This window comes from Dryas octopetala, chromosome 6 (genome assembly GCF_963921425.1).
Source record: "Dryas octopetala chromosome 6, drDryOcto1.1, whole genome shotgun sequence".
In the NCBI taxonomy this organism is placed as follows: domain Eukaryota; kingdom Viridiplantae; phylum Streptophyta; class Magnoliopsida; order Rosales; family Rosaceae; genus Dryas; species Dryas octopetala.
The window spans coordinates 5,809,592-5,829,995 of record NC_141371.1 but is presented as its reverse complement, the minus strand read 5'-3'; the positions used below and the strand labels follow the sequence as shown (position 1 = coordinate 5,829,995).

General features: G+C 41.7%; 4 protein-coding genes and 2 pseudogenes across 5 annotated transcripts; 2 read left to right on the top strand and 4 right to left on the bottom strand.

The window, feature by feature from the left end:
- Positions 1–428: 428 nt before the first annotated feature.
- On the bottom strand, positions 429–1,273 carry LOC147281619 (uncharacterized). The gene is made up of 2 exons (XM_086246827.1): positions 844–1,273; positions 429–706 (listed from the first exon to the last, which is right to left on the bottom strand). Exons 1-2 carry the CDS (start codon positions 1,131–1,133, stop codon positions 565–567), a joined length of 432 nt encoding a protein of 143 aa, XP_086102953.1. The 5' UTR covers positions 1,134–1,273; the 3' UTR covers positions 429–564.
- LOC147281617 (protein LATERAL BRANCHING OXIDOREDUCTASE 1-like) lies at positions 780–6,984 on the top strand. Its single transcript, XM_086246826.1, has 5 exons — positions 780–789; positions 5,445–5,659; positions 5,955–6,202; positions 6,300–6,624; positions 6,730–6,984. The coding sequence occupies exons 1-5, from the start codon at positions 780–782 to the stop codon at positions 6,982–6,984; spliced, it is 1,053 nt and encodes a 350-aa protein (XP_086102952.1).
- LOC147281618 (putative E3 ubiquitin-protein ligase RHC2A pseudogene) lies at positions 2,771–4,552 on the bottom strand (annotated as a pseudogene).
- Positions 6,985–9,286: 2,302 nt separating the features above from the next.
- LOC147281616 (hsp70 nucleotide exchange factor FES1-like) lies at positions 9,287–11,570 on the top strand. 2 transcript variants are annotated; one of them, XM_086247572.1, is made up of 7 exons: positions 9,287–9,338; positions 9,419–9,558; positions 9,693–9,835; positions 9,939–9,989; positions 10,108–10,329; positions 10,474–10,576; positions 10,771–11,570. In XM_086247572.1, exons 2-7 carry the CDS (start codon positions 9,470–9,472, stop codon positions 11,351–11,353), a joined length of 1,191 nt encoding a protein of 396 aa, XP_086103698.1. In that variant the 5' UTR covers positions 9,287–9,338; positions 9,419–9,469; the 3' UTR covers positions 11,354–11,570. The 2 variants fall into 2 exon arrangements, with proteins under 2 accessions (XP_086103698.1, XP_086103699.1); XM_086247573.1 differs by having other exon boundaries at positions 9,310–9,338; positions 9,459–9,558.
- Positions 11,571–16,325: 4,755 nt separating this feature from the next.
- LOC147281615 (protein LATERAL BRANCHING OXIDOREDUCTASE 1-like) lies at positions 16,326–17,544 on the bottom strand (annotated as a pseudogene).
- A 273-nt stretch (positions 17,545–17,817) lies between these two features.
- LOC147281614 (protein LATERAL BRANCHING OXIDOREDUCTASE 1-like) lies at positions 17,818–19,543 on the bottom strand. The gene is made up of 4 exons (XM_086246605.1): positions 19,271–19,543; positions 18,735–18,982; positions 18,172–18,496; positions 17,818–18,069 (listed from the first exon to the last, which is right to left on the bottom strand). Exons 1-4 carry the CDS (start codon positions 19,541–19,543, stop codon positions 17,818–17,820), a joined length of 1,098 nt encoding a protein of 365 aa, XP_086102731.1.
- Positions 19,544–20,404: the final 861 nt, after the last annotated feature.

Genomic DNA, 20,404 nt, shown 5'->3' with positions numbered 1-20,404 from the left:
ATATATAAGCAGCTGGCCGGTTGAATGTGGTAAAGGTGATGAATCTCTCAAATAAATGTCATTAATCATAATACCATTGAAATATGGGAGCATTAATGATACTTCTAAAGGATTTTGCTCATTACTCAATTGTCTTTCTTCCTCTTTAAACTTCCCTAGTTGGCTTTTTCTCCCTCATACCTATTCAGCAGTTTGAGGTAGGTAAAGGGATGATTACGGAAGATCCAGCAGCTTGAACGATCAGCATGATCAACTACACTATGATGGGTTGAATAATATTGTGTGATGTAAGTTGCTGTGGGTCACAACTCACATGAAGGACAGCAATAATGCCCTGTGTCAGAAGCCTTGGGCTCGTGACACTGCAAGGCCTTCATTTGCTCTCAATACAAAGTGTATCTTATTAATTATGAAAGAAAACATTGATGTATCTGTAGCATTAAATTTGCACAATGATCATTGAAAACAATAAATGTGACAATGTTAAAGGGCATGCAACCTTAGTTGTTCATAGCTTGACAGTAGCAGTGAGATCGAAGTTACAAAACAGAGGAATATTTAATTCTATGATTTGTCGATTTGGTTGAGCTTGCCAAGGCCATTGCAACGAGCACACACAATCTGAGCCTGGTCCTTCCTTGCTGCATTCGCTCTCAAGGTCACACCTGCCTTCCTAACGAAACCTGCCCCATCACATTCAGGACACCTAAAACAACAAACATATCAAACACAAAGTTGAAGCCAAATATTTTGTATTCGGGTTTTGAAGAAACCATAAAATGGAATCAAGTTTAGCTAAAAAAGAGAGCAATGAAATGATGAGAGGGGTAATTAATTATTTACGTGTCCTTGCGGGAGAAGAGGATTGGGAAGGCAGTTCCAAGCAGAGCCACTGCAGCAGCACCGGCAATCAGGTAGGGGGTGCTGTCTGCGGACACATCTCCCACCGCCGCCACTACAGTCAATGGTCTCTTCTTGTGTTTCCCAATTCTGTTCCATAACAGAGCTGTTGTTGGCCCTGCTGGTGTTGTCCCAGCTGAGTGCATTCTGAAGAGAGAGGGGCTGGCCACTGCTACTGATTGCTTCAGTGGTTCTGCAGAAATGATATTCAGAGGAGAAGACATTGATCCCATCTCCTAGAAATTTGGTAACCTTCAATTTGTTGGCTTGGAACTACGAGAGAATATCAGGAGTTTGAGGAGGATGTAAAAATGGCATTTTGTTATGGTTTGTATTCAGGGTGTATGGATTTTTGTTCATTCTAAATGGATAGGGTGGCCACATCAGAACTCAAGATTTCTATGGTTTTAAAGATAAGGCTTTGGGTCCCGCGAACCTCACTGATTCAATAGAAGCCAACATCTACCTGCCCCTCACTTTTGTAGGGGACTAGTAATAACAAATGTGATTACTTCGGATCAAGTTTCAGGAACGTAACACTATATACAAATGTGATAATTCCAAGTTGTGTTTATGTAAAAAATTGTCACCCCTACTTCAAATGGAGTAAGTTGTCCGGTTCAAGCATGAAGTTAGCTCCCTGGGTAATGGCATAGACAAGGCAAGGTAAGGGTGGAGTGCACTTGTTACAAATTGAAAGGGTTTGGAATTTTGTGGCTTGTGGTGAAAGACTGAAGCAATGCAGTAGCATGCTAACAGGTTATGGCATGGCACCCAAAAGCAAGACAAGGAGCTGGCAAGCTGGTCCTTTCTTTTTCTTTCCTTTTTGTGGACTGAGATGGCAAGTTGGTTGGGTGTAGTTATGTGTAGCAGGGCCAACATTATAATGTGCCTGCGTGGAAAGTTTGTTCAAAAGGGTTGTCATGAAGAAATATGTTTTTACAGGCAATTACCATCACACAATGATCAGTACAAAGCGCAGAACCTATGAAGTTGATGATACATGGGGTAGCTGCTTGAATAGGACCCAGATGATGCTTTTACTTCCATCATATTTCTTTATGAAAAATGCTTGGTTCCTCATGGCCAAATAAATAAGTTCCACCATAAGAGAGAAGAGAGTTGGGATAGTGAACCCCATTATGGACTCATTTGATTGGCTATAAGGACAAGGTTGGTCCCAAACATTGCTCTTTCTTTATTCAATGAAAAACGTGTTTTGGATTTACAGTATCAAGTGAACAACCACTTAAATGTGTGGTCACCCAAAGAAGGGGAAGAGAAAAACCCAACATAAATCTCTCATCCATAGCAAACTTTATTCATGCAAAACCTGTGGCAGTATCAAGGAATCAACACACTCTGTTGCTTCATCTTACCCAGGAATATATTCCTGAATGGCATTACTCAAGTGGCAGCAATGTCAAGCAAGCAACTCATCTGTGGCTTCATCTTAGACAGGAAGATACTCCTGAATGACACACAAACTCCTCCTATATACTTAAACACATACACCAAAGCAACACTGCAAAGATAACAGGAGCATACTTAACCACTACATCCTCTCTCGTATCCAATAAAATGGCACCTACTAATCAAGTATCATGAAATTGTACCTAAATTTGGATTCCAAGAATGATTACTTGTAATCCTTTAGATGAAATTGTAATTTCTGAGTGATGAAGATGGCCCCATTGCCAACTGGAAGTTTCTTTTATATTAAACATAGCACATAATAAATTCTGACATGAGGAATTTAATCACATGCTACAAGGAGAATACAATAGATGCAGACCCTTTTAGACCCCCCACTGTAATTTAGATTGGCATCTTGAATCAAATCTTGCTGATCATAAATGCAACAGCATCATACAAGGGAGACAGTAATCACTTTAGATTAAACAAGAACAATCAAAACAATTCTAATACAACAATAGACCAAAAAAGGCCATCAGCTTCTAAGTTAATTCACTCCAAGTCTGCAACAAGCGAGGCCTAAAGTCCTAACAAAAGTGCAAACAATAACACAAAGGCTTCTCTAGTTCCATTAACTTTCGAGTTTCGAATGCTCACCACTCTAACCCCTTAGCTTACTTCTCCTCCTCCTTCCACATTGTGGAAACTAATGCCCTACCAACTCAAAATTTCCATCTCTGCAACAGAGCCCCAATTGAGAGACTCTTTGGTTTTCTGTCATCTATTGCTATTTACACCAAACAAACGATAAATGTACAAATTTTTGCCTTCCTTAACAAAAGCATTAGCACAATTTCAATCAAATATATAAGAACAAAAAACAAAAACAAAAAAACTAAACCTCCATCAGTTATCATCCAAAGCCCATTGCTGGCTCCGCCTCCGCGAGGATCTACTGAACACATTACTGGAGCGGCTTCTTCGAGTTAACCCTGACTCCGAGCTCGACCGAGTAGATGAGCTTCTAAGCCTCCCAAAGAACGAGACAAAACTGCGAAAAGCACGGGCCAACCCACCAGTCTCCCTCGCTCTTCTTCCACTGGAGGCCCACGAAATCCTCCGAGGAGCACCACCAGCTGTGTTGAACCCACCATCCATCTCAGTGTAAACCACAGGAAGCTCACGCTCTGCGGCTCTTCTGCCCCCAGTGAACCTCCCCACAGCGAACCCTCCACCGGGCAATCTCCATATAGTCAACCCCACAGTCTCTTCCTCTCCGACCACACCCGACTCCGGCGAGGCTCTGCCACTGCCACTGCCACGCACATCAGTCGGCAGCTGATGGCGGCACACCGGGCATGAATTGCGAATCGAAAGCCACGGGAAGATACAGTCGGAATGGTAAATGTGCTTACAGGGCATCTCGCGCGCCTCGCAGTCGAGCTCGAACGCCTCTTTACAGACGGCGCAATGCGACTCCGTCGAGACGTGGGTCTCGGCGATTTTGATGGTGGGCATGGACTCGATGGCGGCTTTCGAAGCCGGAGGGTGGTCCAATCGTCCGACTCCGTTTTCCAATTGGGTCAATTGGTGCAACAATCGGTCAAAACCTGAGCCCATCAAGAAGTCGGACATGCTGGAGGGTAAGGGGCGAAGACCCAACCCGGCTCCGTCGTCGTAATAGAGCTCGAAGTTACCCGGGTCGGAGTCGGTGGCGGCGGAATCGGGCGGGCCGCGGAGGACAATGACCGGGTTGAACGGCGAGCGATCGCGGCTGCTTCGCTGGCTTCGACGCAATCTGGGGCTGGGGCTCTGCGAAATGGGGGTGTTGTCGAGGAACATCGCGGCGGTGGGAAATGGGTGGTGGAGAGGAGATCGGGTCGGAGTCTGGATTTCTTCGACGAATCCGGCGCCGCAGTCGGGGCAGAGGATCGAATCTTGGGCCCGGACCCGAACCCTAATCAAGCGGCTGCAAGTGTAGCACCAGTACGAGGAGACCATCGAAGCCATCGAAGAACGAAACCCTAATTGAGAGTAAAATTGAACAAAAAGGCGAAGACCCTTCCCTTTTCTTTCTTTTTCCGGAAATGAAAGAAAAGATTGAATCTTGATGAAGTAAATTGAACCTTGAATGTAATCCAATGGCGAATTCACCTCTCAGGAGTTCAGATCGTACAGTGAGAAATTGAACACCGAGTGAAGACACAGAGATAGAGATAGAGAGAGAGAGAGAGAGAGAGAGGTGAAAAGGAGAATACAAAGCTTTTAACGGGTGAAGGTAGCGCGTTGTTCGTTTAAAGCGTGGTATTAACGCTACACATGTAATTAACCCCCAAAACGAAAGCAAAATTCATAATAAATTATAAATAATATTTACCCATAATTACAAAGAAACGGAATGTCGCCGACTTTGACGTTTGGGTCTCCCCGGGCGTTTGAAAAGTCGTTAGACATCAACGCACCGACACGACATGTCGTCTGGAAGTTTTTTTTTTTTGACAAGCTTTTTTGACAGCCGAAAGCTTAGAGTGAAGAGGGGACTGGTGGACTACACAGTCTACACCTATCACATATTCACATACCAAAAGACAACATTTTGTGGGAGACAGAATATTCTACGTTTTCCCCACCATTTCTTTTTTTAATTGTTTGAATTTTGGAGCTTAATTATTGGCCTAGTGAAGTGGCCATTGCTAACACCTAGCAAGAGAGTATAGTATTACCAACTAATACACCGCCCAAGCGCAAATTAGTGAGAGCGATGAATTTAATAAATCTTGATACAAATTTTACGACAGCCAAGCATTGAATTAGAAATTGGACGTCACTTTTATTTTTTGAAAGTATAAAAAAACATTACCAATTATGACCAGTTCTGCAATTTATTTCGTTGACTATGTTTTGTGACACTTTACCCACATTTTTTGTTGTATAACTAAGGAATCTTTGCATCATGGAAGATAACGATCCACCTTAGCTTACAAACAAAACTAAGGTCTATAAAACTCTTGGTGCTTAGAGTTAGACAAGCCGTTTAATTTTCACTAACAGTCCAAGAAGCAAATTAAACATGAGTTCAAACACAGTGGAGGTTGCAGTTGCACCGACTTATGGGTCATTTTTGCCAGTTCCAAATGTTCAAGAAATAGTAAGAAGTGACCCTTTGCAGGTCCCTGAAAGATACCTTATTAGGAATCAAGAGGACATGCCAAAGAGTGTAGATCATCATACGAGTCAACTTTCTTCTGAGATTCCTATCATCGATTTCTCTTTGCTCTCTAAAGGGCATCAGGAGGAGCTTCACAAATTGGACATGGCTTGCCAAAAATGGGGATTCTTTCAGGTAATATTTGACATTCAACTATAGAGTACTAATGTTCTTTTGATACATATATCTGATATGTTATGTTCTCAGAGTTTTAATCTTGAACCGCACATAAAAAGCAAAATAATCAATGATTTATATTGACAATCTATCAACATAACATTTTAAATTGAATTGTCTTACAAAAAACATTTTCATGCAACTGTAATATATAATCTGAATCCCAACAACAGTACCATGCAAAAGAGTGGCCTAATTAAAAGTAGAAACCTGGCCTCTTAGTTGAACTTTTCCAATTAAATAAACTTTGCAGATTGTAAATCATGGAGTGGCAACAGAAGTGTTGCAGGGCATGAAAGATGCTGCGGCTAAGTTTTTTGAACTTCCATTAGTAGAGAAGAATAAGATTAAAATGCCATCAGATGACATACAAGGCTACGGACATGTGTGTGTGGTTTCCGAAGAGCAGATACTGGAGTGGTCTGACGCTCTGTTTCTTGTGGTTTACCCATCAAACTATAGAAAGCTCAAGTTTTGGCCAACCACACCAAAGGAATTCAAGTATGTTTCCAAAATTCATGGAAAAAGCAAAGAGTATATATTGTTTCTTGAAATTTGAAAATACTAATTTTTAACATTAATTTGTTGATTATTGAAGGGAGGCTATCGAGACATATGCTAGTGAAGTTAGAAAAGTTGGAGAGAAGCTCATAAGGTCTCTATCTTTGATTATGGGGATGGAAAATGATGCTCTTCTTGGACTGCATAAAGAGTTGGTCCAAGGTTTTCGGATGAACTACTATCCTCCATGCCGCATGCCTGATAAAGTACTTGGCCTAAGTCCACACTCGGACACGAGCACCATAACCATTCTTATGCAAGAAGACAATTTGACAGGATTACAGGTCCAAAAAGAAGGTGAATGGGTGCCAGTCAAGCCAATTCCAAACGCCCTCGTTGTGAATGTTGGAGATGTTCTTGAGGTACTGTATATAGCTTAGGAAATGAATAAATATGATTCTAATTGAACTACATATAAAAGATAACAATATTTTATTTAAGCTTCATATTTGTTATTGCTATGGCAGATATGGAGTAATGGGAAGTATAAGAGCATTGAACACAGAGCTGTGACAACCGAAAGCAAGGCGAGGTTGTCTTATGCATCATTTCTTATTCCACATGACGATGTGGAAGTTGAACCATTTGATCATTTGATCATGGAGTCCCCAGGGTCTCTTCGGATGTACAAGAAGGTTAGATATGGCGATTATGTGAGGGAAGCCTTTAACAGGAAACCGGAGGGGAAGGCACACACTCAAATGGCCAAGATTGGAAACTAAATTTTCAGAAACCAGAATAAGAGAATAAAAAGATTCAAATCAAATCTTCCATCATGACTTTAATTTATGTGGGTTAGATTGTCATATAAATGTAATATTATAAATGTTGGAAGTCACATGCAAATTAAATAAGTGAATAAAAACATGGGTTGGTAACTGGTTTTTCAGCACACCACGTACATGTTTTCACACTTCTTATATGTAACTAGGCTAGCTCTACTATTTCACCAACTAGTAATAAATGAGTTTGCTGACCTTTGTGATGAAAGCTCCCTGTACAAGGGATATGTGTTTGTAAGTTTGGATTAAGTAATTAGACTTGATTATTCAGTCCAATAAAATAAATTGTTTTCTCTCTCTTTTATTTTTGAGTATGAGTGACTATTGTGATAAAGTTTGTAAACTTTTCACCCATTTATTTGGTATTAGTTTGTAAAGTCAATACCAACAATCCATGCTTTTTTCATTTGTTTGTCAATTAATGCTACATGTAGTAATGGACCATCCCCCATTCTTTCTTATTCTGATTTATTTTCCTCTCCAATTTCATGTTAGTAAACATAATCTTATAGATTTGTCGTTTCTGTACATTATTAACATTATTGGAGCTGCTTCTTCGCGTTAATTCTGACTCCGAGCTCGACTGAAAAGATGAGTTTATGAGTCTCTTATGACCAATTTCGTTAACTTTTTTTTATAGCAGTTAACATTTATACTACTTTGATACAATTTTGTAAATTCGTAAATTAAATTGACATTTTTTATAATTAGTTAATCAAATAAAAAATTAAAATAAAGTTCGTTTATCATTTTTATATTTAATCTTATAAATAATATTTACCCAAAAATACAAATTAACAAAGAAACGGAATGTCGCCGATTTTGACGTTTGGGTCTCCCGGCCCGGAAGTTTGAAAAGTCGTGCGAAGTCCTTTTTTATTTTTTTATTTTACAGGCTTTTTACTACTGAAAGCTTTAGAGTGACGAGGGGACTGGTGGACTCCACCTACCACATACCAAAAGACAACATTTGGTGGGAGACAGAATATTCCACGTTTCCCCTACCATTTATTTTTTTATTTTTTAAATTTTAGAGCTTAATTATTGGCCTAGTGAAGTGGCCATTGCTAACACCAAGCAAGAGAGTATGGTATTACCAAATAATACTCCGCCCATGCGCAAATTAGCGAGAGCGATGACTTTAATAAATAAATTGTGATACATATCTTGCGACAGCCAAGCACTTAATTAGAAATTGGAGGTCACTTTTCTTTTTGAAAGTACTAAAAAACATTACCAATTTATCCAATTATGACCGGTTTTGCAATTGATCTCTTTGAGACTTTGACTATGATTTGTGACACTTTATCCACGACTTTTTGTTTTATGAAATCTTTGCCCACAGATTATTACCCGTCAAACACGAATTTATATTTTGTCGAAAAATTGAAAACATTTGTTAAGTATACATGACACACGTCACTCTATACGGCAGCACGTGACCATATTTTTTCAAGACCAAAAATGCCCTCAGATCAATGTCCAAAAAAAATGAGACTAAAGTACCCTTAGAAATATGGCCCCGTGATGTCACATAGGCATAAATGAAAATATCCACGATATTGTTAATATATCCACCGAGATATCTGTAATTTCATCCACCGATATTTAAATAGGCTGTAACCAATATTTCTTCGATATTAGTATATTTCAACAAAATATCAATATATGTCAAAAAGATATCGGTATATGTTGACAAAATATCGATATATCGGCAAAATATCAGTATATATCGACAAAATACGGTAGGATATCGGTATATATCGACATAATTGTATAAAAAAATTTCAAAATTTGGAAAGGAAAAAAGGAATAAGATAAAATCAAATCAAATCCAACCCTAATTAAATCAAAACTCATCCACTAATTCTAATTAATCAACAATAAATCAACAAAAGAATAAAATTTAACTCAACTTTCTTTACACCGATATCTATCGAAATCGGTATATCCATCAATATATCCGTAAATTTGAATACCGATATTTAAAGAATTTCCAATATTTTTATCCTTGCACATAAGGCGTATAGTGTCACAAAATAGTTAATGGGTAAGGTGCAAATCCCGTCGTTGATGGGGGTGTTTTTGTAATTATCGTTCTTTTAAATTCAGTATAAATGGGCCATCCTACCCAAGACCGAAAGCCTTGTTCACAGTTCATTGGGCCTTCAAACCTCAGCCCACCAAATTTGACTAGCAAGCCCAAGACCCATCGGTGCCCTGCCCCTGTGTGTTCTTTTCAGTCTTGAAGTTCCAGAACTATCAAGAGGTTTCGGGAACCTGAAGTCTGAGCGGTACTGTGTATTTACTCTTTCTATAAAGACTGCTTTAAAACTGTTTTTCTATAATTTATTGTTTCTTCATCAATTAGCAGAGGAGTGAAGGCAGAGCTTTTAGGGTTTCTTTTCTTTCAGACGAAGCAACAATGGCCAACGACGGAGGACCCAACTGGGAAGGACTGCTCAAATGGAGCCTCGCACACTCTGACGGCACTCGCCCCAATCGCAATTTGAGGTACACCCCCTCCCTCCTCCCTCCAAAAATGTTACTAATTACTCTATTATTTGATATACATGTTCCAGTATTTATACATGTGTATGAGAATGTTTGAGATCGAATTGAGTGGTTTGTGCTGTTGGGTTTTGTAGTGAGGAGGATCGGAGATGGTTTATGGAAGCGATGCAAGCGCAGACTCTTGACGTTGTAAAGCGCATGAAGGAGATAACCCTTGTCATGCAAACTCCTGAGCAGGTTTTGGAAGCTCAGGGAGTGACCCCTGCTGATATCGAAGGTATTTCTTCTTTATCAAATTCAGGGTTTTACTTTTTTTGTTTTTTATTTTTTTATAATTGTAACATATTAATCTTCTTGGTACTTTGTTTGGGACTCTGCAGATTTGTTGGATGAATTGCAAGAGCACGTTGAGTCCATTGACATGGCCAATGGTAAGTTTCTTACCCGTTTCCTTGAAGTAAACATTGTGCTATCATGTAGTTGGTTTGTGCTGTTTTGCATATTGATATTTGGGCATGTTTCATTGGCTGTTGTTTGTATGAGTTATAGATCTTCACTCCATTGGCGGGTTGGTCCCTCTTCTTGCTTACCTAAAGAATCCCCATGCCAATATTCGAGCAAAGGCTGCAGAAGTTGTGACCACTATTGTTCAGAACAATCCCAAGAGCCAGAAACTGGTTATGGAAGCAAATGGCTTCGAATATCTGTTTACTAATTTCTCATCCGACCCTGATGTGACGGTTCGAACCAAAGCTCTCGGTGCAATTTCTTGTAAGTTCTTTTTAGCCACTATGATGAATTTTTTTTTTAGTTTAGCCACTCAAGCTCTTGTGTTTAAGCTTTTTGGAGTCTCCGATGACCTTCTTCTGAAAGGATGTTGATGTTGCTCTTGCTTTGCACATGAATGATCTTCAGCTTTAATCCGGCACAACAAACCGGGTATCACTGCATTTCGCCTAGCAAATGGTTATGCAGCCTTGAGAGATGCTTTAGCTTCTGAAAGCGTGAGGTTTCAGAGGTAATAGGATTTAGTTATAACTTCTGTTCTCTTTTTGTTCCGTTCTATTTTTTATATTTTGAAATTAAAAGATAGCAAGGAAATGGATTAAATCATATATTTGGATATCTTCAGATGTTTATTGTGCCTTATTTTTTGTCTCTTCCTTAGTGTCTCCAATTATGATCTTCTTACTGAAATCAACCCTTTTTCAGGAAAGCCCTGAACTTGATCCATTTCCTACTCCACGACAATAATTCAGATTGCAACGTAGTAAGTGAGCTAGGATTTCCACGCATAATGATGCACCTTGCCTCTAGCGAAGATCAAGAAGTACGAGAAGCTGCACTCCGGGGCCTTCTTGTGCTTGCTCAAGACAAAACGGATGGGGTCAATGGTAGATTAGCTGAAGAAGACGAGAAACTGAAGCAACTTCTTCAAGAAAGAATTAAAGGTATCAGCTTGATGTCTCCTGAAGATCTTCGGGCAGCTAGAGAGGAGAGGCAGCTGGTAGACACCCTCTGGAATGCCTCCTACAACGAGCCATCTTCTCTTCATGAGAAAGGGCTTCTTGTGCTTCCCGGGGAAGATGCACCGCCACCTGATGTTGCCAGCAAGTATTTTGAACCCGCCCTTAGAGCATTTGCTCCAAATCCTGCTGATAAAAACCCTGGTACCGAGAAGAAAGACGCTCCTCCTTTGCTGCTTGGTCTAGGTCCGCCACCCGAGGCTGCAAATGTTCAAGGTAGTTCTAGTGGTAGAGATGATCCCAATGGGAGCTTGCAGACAAATCAGTGATACTGATATAGCTATGGCTGTTTTTATTGCCTCTCTCTAATTAGCTGGTGGAACCTGTTCATTTGTTGTAATTTTGGTCAGTCCCCATCTCCCCCTACTTGTATTTCGCATTAGATTCAGAAGGTTTTGTTTTGCATCCATATTATTAAAACAAGGCTTTAGTTGTTGCATATATATCGCAGAAATTCAGTATTGTGGCCATATTCGGATTACAAAATCTGCTTTCATCCTTAATTTGTATCTTGTAGAGATATAGAAACATAGAATTTTCTATCACATCACTAGTAGTGGCCTTAGTGATTCGACGGTGTGGAGTGGAATGGCCGTTAATCAACAGATAAAATTTATTCAAAGGATAACAGGCTGATGATATGGTACAAGGGATACAAGAATGTGGTTAATACAACATTAATCGACAAAGAAATGAAACACAGTGTCACGGGCTCACTTTTTAAGCAGCGGAATTTGCCCGTGCGGCGCCAAGATTTCTCTGAATCAAGGCCAGCCATCCTTTCTCTATGCTCCTTTCACGATTTCGACCCATTCATTGCCTCCTTGAGGTTTGCCAACAAGAACTACTCATCTCGAGTCTCGCTCGTAGCGACTATACGATTGCTTCCTTGTGTCAAGGTTCTCAGCCTAGACACTCGCCCGATCGATAGGTTCTTATGACGCCGGCATTCCATTCTCACATGTCGAGTCTTGCTTTGTTCCCACATCTCATTTCTGCTGGCACTAAGGGCAAGCTCGCGCCCATAGTCCTTTCCTCAAGTTGAACATGCAAGCCAACCTGCAAGCATGCCACCCGAGTGAGCAACTCTTCTCCGATGCCCCACATTAGCTTTCTCTCGTTGGCACGGGGTCGCCCCTCCCATGCCTGTTAGCATCATGTATTTGCATGGCCGAACCCAAGCCAATGCCCTCGATGAGTACTACATGGCCAATGAGCACCGTGGAGTCTCCGGGAGTTTACATGTAATGGGCGTGGTGTGCATACAGTGCGGCATAATGGAATTCCGCTTGTAGCCTCGTCTGCGCGCGCCCAGCGCAATACAAGCACTCCCGCTCGCTTGTACTGTCCGTGGGACCTCCTGTCCCACGGAGACACATGACCGCCCTCCGGAAGTCATGTGCCCGCCCCCTAGGTCCCCACAGGTTCCTAGAGTAGCTCGCTTAACGCCCCATGGGTGTGGGCGCCGGGGGTGGTGGAGAGCCTGACACCATGTCTCCCCCTAAAGAGCATTTTATGTCTTTCTTCACAAAACAGGAGGAAACATCAACTTGCGCGAGGAGTCATAATTGGCCATAATTAATTCATCCGAACTCCGATTGACGAACCGTCAGTTGCGTTGGACTCGTTTCGACCTCCTGGATTTACCGGTATTTTTAGATTTCCCAAATTCCAACCGGAAGATCCCGAAACAGCCAAATTACGAAATTACCCTTCCACGCGCGCAACCCGGCCACTCTTCGCCAAACGGATGCCATTCTCTTGGCATTTGGCCCTCCATACGTCATATTAATGTCACGGAAGCACAACTCGAAGTGCGGACCGTGACATCCTCCCCCACTTATCTTGTCGATGCCCTCATCGACATGCCTCCAGTTTTGTTCCGAAATGCTCTTTAGGTCTTCTTCCTCCATTAGGGTTGCTACCAACGAGTACTGTCCCTCTACCTCTGTAGAATCACCTCTGTGACGACCTTCTCGCGCCCACTCTTGGACTTGGCCAAAGACATGTACTGAAGCATTCCCCCAAACTTCATTCTCTTCTGCTTGAACTCAATATTGATATGATTCCACCACTTCCATTGCCCGCTTGCTCCTCCGAGCTTGGATATGTCCATTCTTGGATATGATTGTACTCGCCGTACTCCTCGAATTACTCCTCTGAGCTTCAATGAGTCCACTCTTGGACGTAAAATTTCTCTCATAGCTTGTTTGATGGCTCCTCTGAGCATCAATGAGTCCACTCTTGGACTTGGAGTCGCATGTACTTCTTGTTTGACTCCACTCACAGAGAGATGCACCCCGCCGGGTGTAGCTTAAAAGCTAACCGCACTCTTCTGCGGCACCCTCATGCTCATTCATAGTGGAAAGGGCCCATTGCACCCCTGCATTATTGGTTCCTTCCCCATCTCGGCTCCTCTTCAGCTCTCTAGTCTTCTTTGGCACTTAATTGCCCCATTTGCTGGCACCAGTCAACTCCTTGACACAATCGTCGTACCACAAGGCTTCGTCCTCTCACATACTAGACCCCTTAGCAGAAGTCATGCACAAGTTAGTGAGCTGAACAACCCCTGTTGTAGTTTCACCCTCGCGGATCCACTTACCAGCACTCTTCTTTCGTCCCTCGATGTATATTTGCCTCTCGTAATGCACCTCTGTGCGTTTGACGCCGATGTGCTCTCGTGGGCTCCCCCACTTAAGCTGGGATGTACTTGTCCCCATTTGCCTCTTCTCGTGCACCTCTGTGCATCCCTTGTGTTGACATTAGTGGGCTCCCCCACTTTTGCTATCAGCACTCTTGTCGATAGACTGCTTGACTAGCTCAATACAAACTCCACTCAATGTCCATGCAACCGTCTCGCAAGTTCTGAAGGAAGTGCGCCCCTCTGGGCGAGGTTCTCTAACCTACTACACTCTTGTAGCACCCCGCTTACACAGCTCAAGTGATCAACCGCATGTCCCTCAAGTAGGGTAAGCTTGAACTCTGTCCGCTTCATTGTTCCCTGCTTTCTCGGCCCTCGTGGCCGTTGCTTCAGTGTATTTGGCCCTCGCGGCCTTCAGCTTCAATGTAATTGGCCCTCGTGGCCTTCAGATTCTGTGTATTTGGCTCTCGTGGCCTTCAGCTTCAGTATACTTGGCCCTCATGGCCTTCGCTTCAGTGTATTTGGCCCTCGTGGCCTTCAGCTTCAGTGTACTTGGCCCTCATGGCCTTCGCTTTAGTTCGTTTGACCCTCGTGGTCATATATCAGCTCTTTCGCCTCTTGGTTTGCTCTTTCTCAGACTCTTCACCTTTGTTGTGCTCAGTATGTTGCCTCTTGCAACTTTCATGCGGCTCATCCACTCTTGTGTAGCTCCTTGCTCCCTTATGTGCCTCCGCACTAGGGTGCCTTCGTTTCAACTGATTTACACAACGTTGGCTTCTTTGCTCGTCTCAATACTTCAATAGGATTGTTGGCAACCATATGACAACTGTCGTGGCTTACATGAACTCGACTATCACAAGAGCAACCCACCAATGCGGCTTACAAGGTACCTCTGAACCCATGCGCTCCTCTAGCGGCTTACATGCTTCAATAGATCAATGCGCCACTGCGACGGCTTATAAGAATCTAAGGAAGAATGCGCAACTTCAACTCTCAAGCTCTTGTGACTCCTCCTTGCACAATGCACTAGTCTGTCATAGGTGTCAACGCTTCCGTTCAGCATGTCTCTCCATTGGGGCTTCACTCTAGCCCGTTTTCTCATTAGGTGCCTCCGCACTCTGTTCTTTCATTTGTTTGGTGCCTCCGCACAATGTTCTCTTGCTTGTTTTGTGCCTCTGCACATTGTTCTCTGACTTGTTCGTAGGGCTGTGTCTCTGTTGCCCATCTCCCTGTTTCAACCTGCCCTCCGTGGGCTTCTCTTTGCCTCACATTATGGCTTTGGGGTTCTCTTTCACTAAAGATGTTGCCCCGCTCGACATCTCCGTCTGATAGCACCATCCAAGTTAGCATCATCCCCGACTTGGCCACTCTTGACCAACCTGGCTCTGATACCAACTGTCACGGGCTCACTTTTTAAGCAGCGGAATTTGCCCGTGCGGCGCCAAGATTCCTCTGAATCAAGGCCACCCATCCTTTCTCTATGCTCCTTTCACGATTTCGACCCATTCATTGCCTCCTTGAGGTTTGCCAACAAGAACTACTCATCTCGAGTCTCGCTCGTAGCGACTATACGATTGCTTCCTTGTGTCAAGGTTCTCAGCCTAGACACTCGCCCGATCGATAGGTTCTTATGACGCCGGCATTCCATTCTCACATGTCGAGTCTTGCTTTGTTCCCACATCTCATTTCTGCTGGCACTAAGGGCAAGCTCGCGCCCATAGTCCTTTCCTCAAGTTGAACATGCAAGCCAACCTGCAAGCATGCCACCCGAGTGAGCAACTCTTCTCCGATGCCCCACATTAGCTTTCTCTCGTTGGCACGGGGTCGCCCCTCCCATGCCTGTTAGCATCATGTATTTGCATGGCCGAACCCAAGCCAATGCCCTCGATGAGTACTACATGGCCAATGAGCACCGTGGAGTCTCCGGGAGTTTACATGTAATGGGCGTGGTGTGCATACAGCGCGGCATAATGGAATTCCGCTTGTAGCCTCGTCTGCGCGCGCCCAGCGCAATACAAGCACTCCCGCTCGCTTGTACTGTCCGTGGGACCTCCTGTCCCACAGAGACACATGACCGCTCTCCGGAAGTCATGTGCCCGCCCCCTAGGTCCCCACAGGTTCCTAGAGTAGCTCGCTTAACGCCCCATGGGTGTGGGCGCCGGGGGTGGTGGAGAGCCTGACACCATGTCTCCCCCTAAAGAGCATTTTATGCCTTTATTCACAAAACAGGAGGAAACATCAACTTGCGCGAGGAGTCATAATTGGCCATAATTAATTCATCCGAACTCCGATTGACGAACCGTCAGTTGCGTTGGACTCGTTTCGACCTCCTGGATTTACCGGTATTTTTAGATTTCCCAAATTCCAACCGGAAGATCCCGAAACAGCCAAATTACGAAATTACCCTTCCACGCGCGCAACCCGGCCACTCTTCGCCAAACGGATGCCAATGTCTTGGCATTTGGCCCTCCATACGTCATATTAATGTCACGGAAGCACAACTCGAAGTGCGGACCGTGACACACAGCATGCTTAGAGGACTTGGACTTAAATCCTTTTTTAATTCTCGTCATGTGGTTTCTGTTAATTGAAGCATCTGCTTAATTTCCAACCTTTGCCATTTGAGTCTGGGCCTTCCCCTCCATTTTCATCTTAAGGGATTGCCCCAGATAATCTCCATATCGAACTTTCTTGCACATCCGAAGAGACCCTGGGGACTTTACCATATGATCAAATGGTTCAACTTCCACATCATGTGGAAAAAGAAATGATGCATATGATAATCTCGCCTTGGTTTGGGTCGTCACAGCTCTGTGTTCAATGCTTTTGTACTTCCCATTACTCCATATCTGCCATAGCAATAATAAATATGATGCTTTAAATACTTAATATTGTTTTCTTTCATAGTTCAATTAGCAATTGCATCATATTTCACTTAAACGGTTAAACCTATAAAACTTTTGTATCCCTTCTTTTTTACTTTACTATTTTTCATTTCTTAGGAAAAGTTTTAGAGAATTAGTGAAACATTTTTATGCTACTCACAGTACGTACCTCAAGGACATCTCCAACATTCCCAACGAGAGCATTTCGAATTGGGTTGACTGGCACCCATTCTCCATCATTTTGAATCTGTAATCCAGTCACATTGTCTTCTTGCATAAGTATGGTTATGGCATGCAGCATAGAGGATCGTAGTTCACCCGCAAAGCTTGGACCAACTCTTGATGCAGTCCAAGAAGAGCATCCTTCTCTAACCCCATAATTAACGATAGAGACCTTATTTGCTCCTCTCCAACTTTTTTGACTTCACTAGAATATGCCTCAATAGCCTCCCTTCACCAATACAATTTTATCAACAAATTGAAAGTCAAGGGAGTTTAGTTAATTAACTTGTTCACATATGTGTAGATGATTCTAAACCATTCTAAACCGTCAATGGTATAAAAACTCACACTTATAACGGCTATCAATCACCTATCCATGAGTGGACGACTGACACTAACATTTCTCTTTTGAGTTCAACTAGTGCTTTCAGATTTCAAGAAACAATATGTTAGAAACATACTTGAATCCCTATGGTGTGGTTGGCCAAAACTTAGGCTTTCTGTAGTGGGATGGGTAGTGGTTGGCCAAAACCTCATCTCTAACTCTAAGCACCAAGAGTTTTATAGGCCTCAGTTTTGTTTGTATGCTAAGGGGGATCTTCTTCTTCCCTGATTTTAAGATTCCTTAGTTATAGAGCAATTGGAGCTTTCCATCTGTTTAGTTTTGAACTTTTTGACATTAAGCACACACTAGCTTACTTGTGTGTTTCATCATTGGATGTATTGCAACTTTGTTTCGGAAACTCCAAAGGATAACAATTTTATTATGTTAATTTACTCCATTTCAATGGGATTAAATAATGTACGGAGACAGGACAAATCTATAATAGGGATGGTACATGTAGCATTACTTGACAAACAAATGAAAAACAGCATTGATGATGTTACATTTATATGACAAACCCACATAAAAGTCATGATAGAAGGTTTGATTTGAATCTTTTTATTCTCTTATCCTCTGGTTTCTGAAAATTGAAACATCTGCTTAGTTTTCAATCTTGGCCATTTGAATGTGTGCCTTCCCCTCCAGTTTACTGTTCAAGGATTGCCTCAGATAATGTCCATATCTAACTTTGTTGTACATCCGAAGGGACCCTGAGGACTCCACTATATGATCAAATGGTTCAACTTCCACATCGTCATGTGGAATAAGAAATGATGCATAAGACAACCTCGCCTTGCTTTCGGTTGTCACAGCTCTGTGTTCAATGCTCTTATACCTTCCATTACTCCATATCTGCCATAGCAATAACAAATATGAAGCTTAAATAAAATATTGTTATCTTTAATATGTAGTTCAATTAGAATCATATTTCATTTCCTAAGCTATATACAGTACCTCAAGAACATCTCCAACATTCACAACGAGAGCGTTTGGAATTGGCTTGACTGGCACCCATTCACCTTCTTTTTGAATCTGTAATCCTGTCACATTGTCTTCTTGCATAAGTATGGTAATGGTGCTTCTGTCCGAGTGTGGACTTACACCTAGTACTTTATCAGGCATGCAGCATGGTGGATAGTAGTTCACCCGCAAAGCTTGGACCAACTCTTGATGCAGTCCAAGAAGAGCATCCTTCTCTAACCCCATAATTAAAGATAGAGACCTTATGAGCTCCTTTCCAACTTTTTTGACTTCACTAGAATATGCCTCAATAGCCTCCCTTCACCAATAATCAACAAGCTAATATTAAAGTTTAGCTCAGTCGTCCAAACACACATGAGCGACTCTAAATCATTGATGGTTTGTGAAGTCCACACTCATCAACAATTTGCAATCACCCCTGTGTATAAACAGACCAATTACACTAACATTTCTCTTTAACTACTTAAAATTAGTATTTTCAAATTTCAAGAAACATTATATGCTCTTTGTTTTTTCCATGAATTTTAGAAACATACTTGAATTCCTTTGGTGTGGTTGGCCAAAACTTGAGCTTTCTATAGCTTGATGGGTAAACCACTAGAACCAGAACGTCACACCAGTCCAGTATCTGCTCTTCGGAAACCACATTGGTTTGGCCGTAGCCTTGTATGTCATCTGATGGCATTTTAATCTTATTCTTCTCTTCTAATGGAAGTTCAAAGAACTTAGCCGCAGCATCTTTCATGCCCTGCAACACTTCTGCTGCCACTCCATGATTTACAATCTGCAAAGTTTATTTAACTTGAAAATTTCAACTAATAGCGTTTCTACTTTTAGGCCACTCTTTTGTGGTACTTTTGGGATTCAGAATATATATTACAGTTGTATGAAAATGTTTGTTGTCATACAGTTCAGTTTGACATGTTATGTTGATAGACTGCCAATGTGAACCATTGATTATGTTGATTTTTGCTTGCATGTGCGGTTCAAGATTAACACTCTGACAACAAAACATATCGGATATCTACCAAGAGAACATTAGTACTCTACAGTTATATTCAATGTCAATTACCTGAAAGAATCCCCATTCTTGGCAAGCCATGTCCAGTTTGTGAAGCTCCTCCTTATGCCCTTTCGAGAGCAGAGAGAAATCGATGATTGGAATCTCAGAAGAAGGTTGACTCGTATGATCTACAGTATTCTTTGGCATGTCCTCTTGATTCCTAATAAGGTATCTTTCAGGGACCTGCAAAGGGTCACTTCTTACTATTTCTTGAACATTTGGAACTGGCAGGGATGACCCATAAGTCGGTGCAACTGCAACCTCCCCTGTGTTTGAACTCATGTTTAAGTTGCTTCTTGAATGTTTAGTGAAAATTAAACCGCATCTGTAACTCTAATCACCAAGAGTTTTATAGACCTTAGTTTTGTTTGTAAGCTAAGGTGGATCTTCATCTTCCATGATGCAAAGATTCCTTAGTTATAGAACAATTGGAGCTTTCCCTCTGTTTGGTTTTGACATCAAATGCACAAGAACACTAGCTTACTTAGTTACTTGTGTGTTTAATTATCATATTCGTATTGGATGTTTCACAACTTTGTTTCGGAAACTCCAAAGGATGACAACTTTATTATGTTAATTTACTCAGTTTCAGTCGGATCACATAATGTAAACTATAGTTGTTATTATTATTTTTAGGTCATTAAATATAAGTCTCTTAAAGAAATAAACATGAAAGACCCAAGGCCGTCTCAAAGAATTTGGGGCCCTGTACAAAAATTAAATTAGGGCCCCTATAACTTTCATATACAAATTATATATATTATCAAAGAGCATTTTCTTTCTCTGTGTCGTAACCATGGAATTAAATTAAAAAAATTTTCATTTTTTTGAGGTTTCGAAATATTACCGAATCGAAATTGTTGAAATTTTGTTAAAAGTTTTAATTATTTTAGTCCAAATTTTCAACGAAAACAAAATTCTTCCTCAAAATCTGAAATTGGACTCTTTAGTCTTGACAGAGAAAGAGTGGGATAAAGAGGAGATCAAAGAGGGCGAGAGAGAGAGAGAGAGAGAGAGAGAGAGAGAGAGAGAGAGAGAGAGAGAGAGAGAGAGAGAGAGAGAGAGAGAGAGAGCAGTGTGGCGACACAAAAATGAAGAAGAATATTGTTAGGTTAACTTGATATATTAAATCCAAATATATTA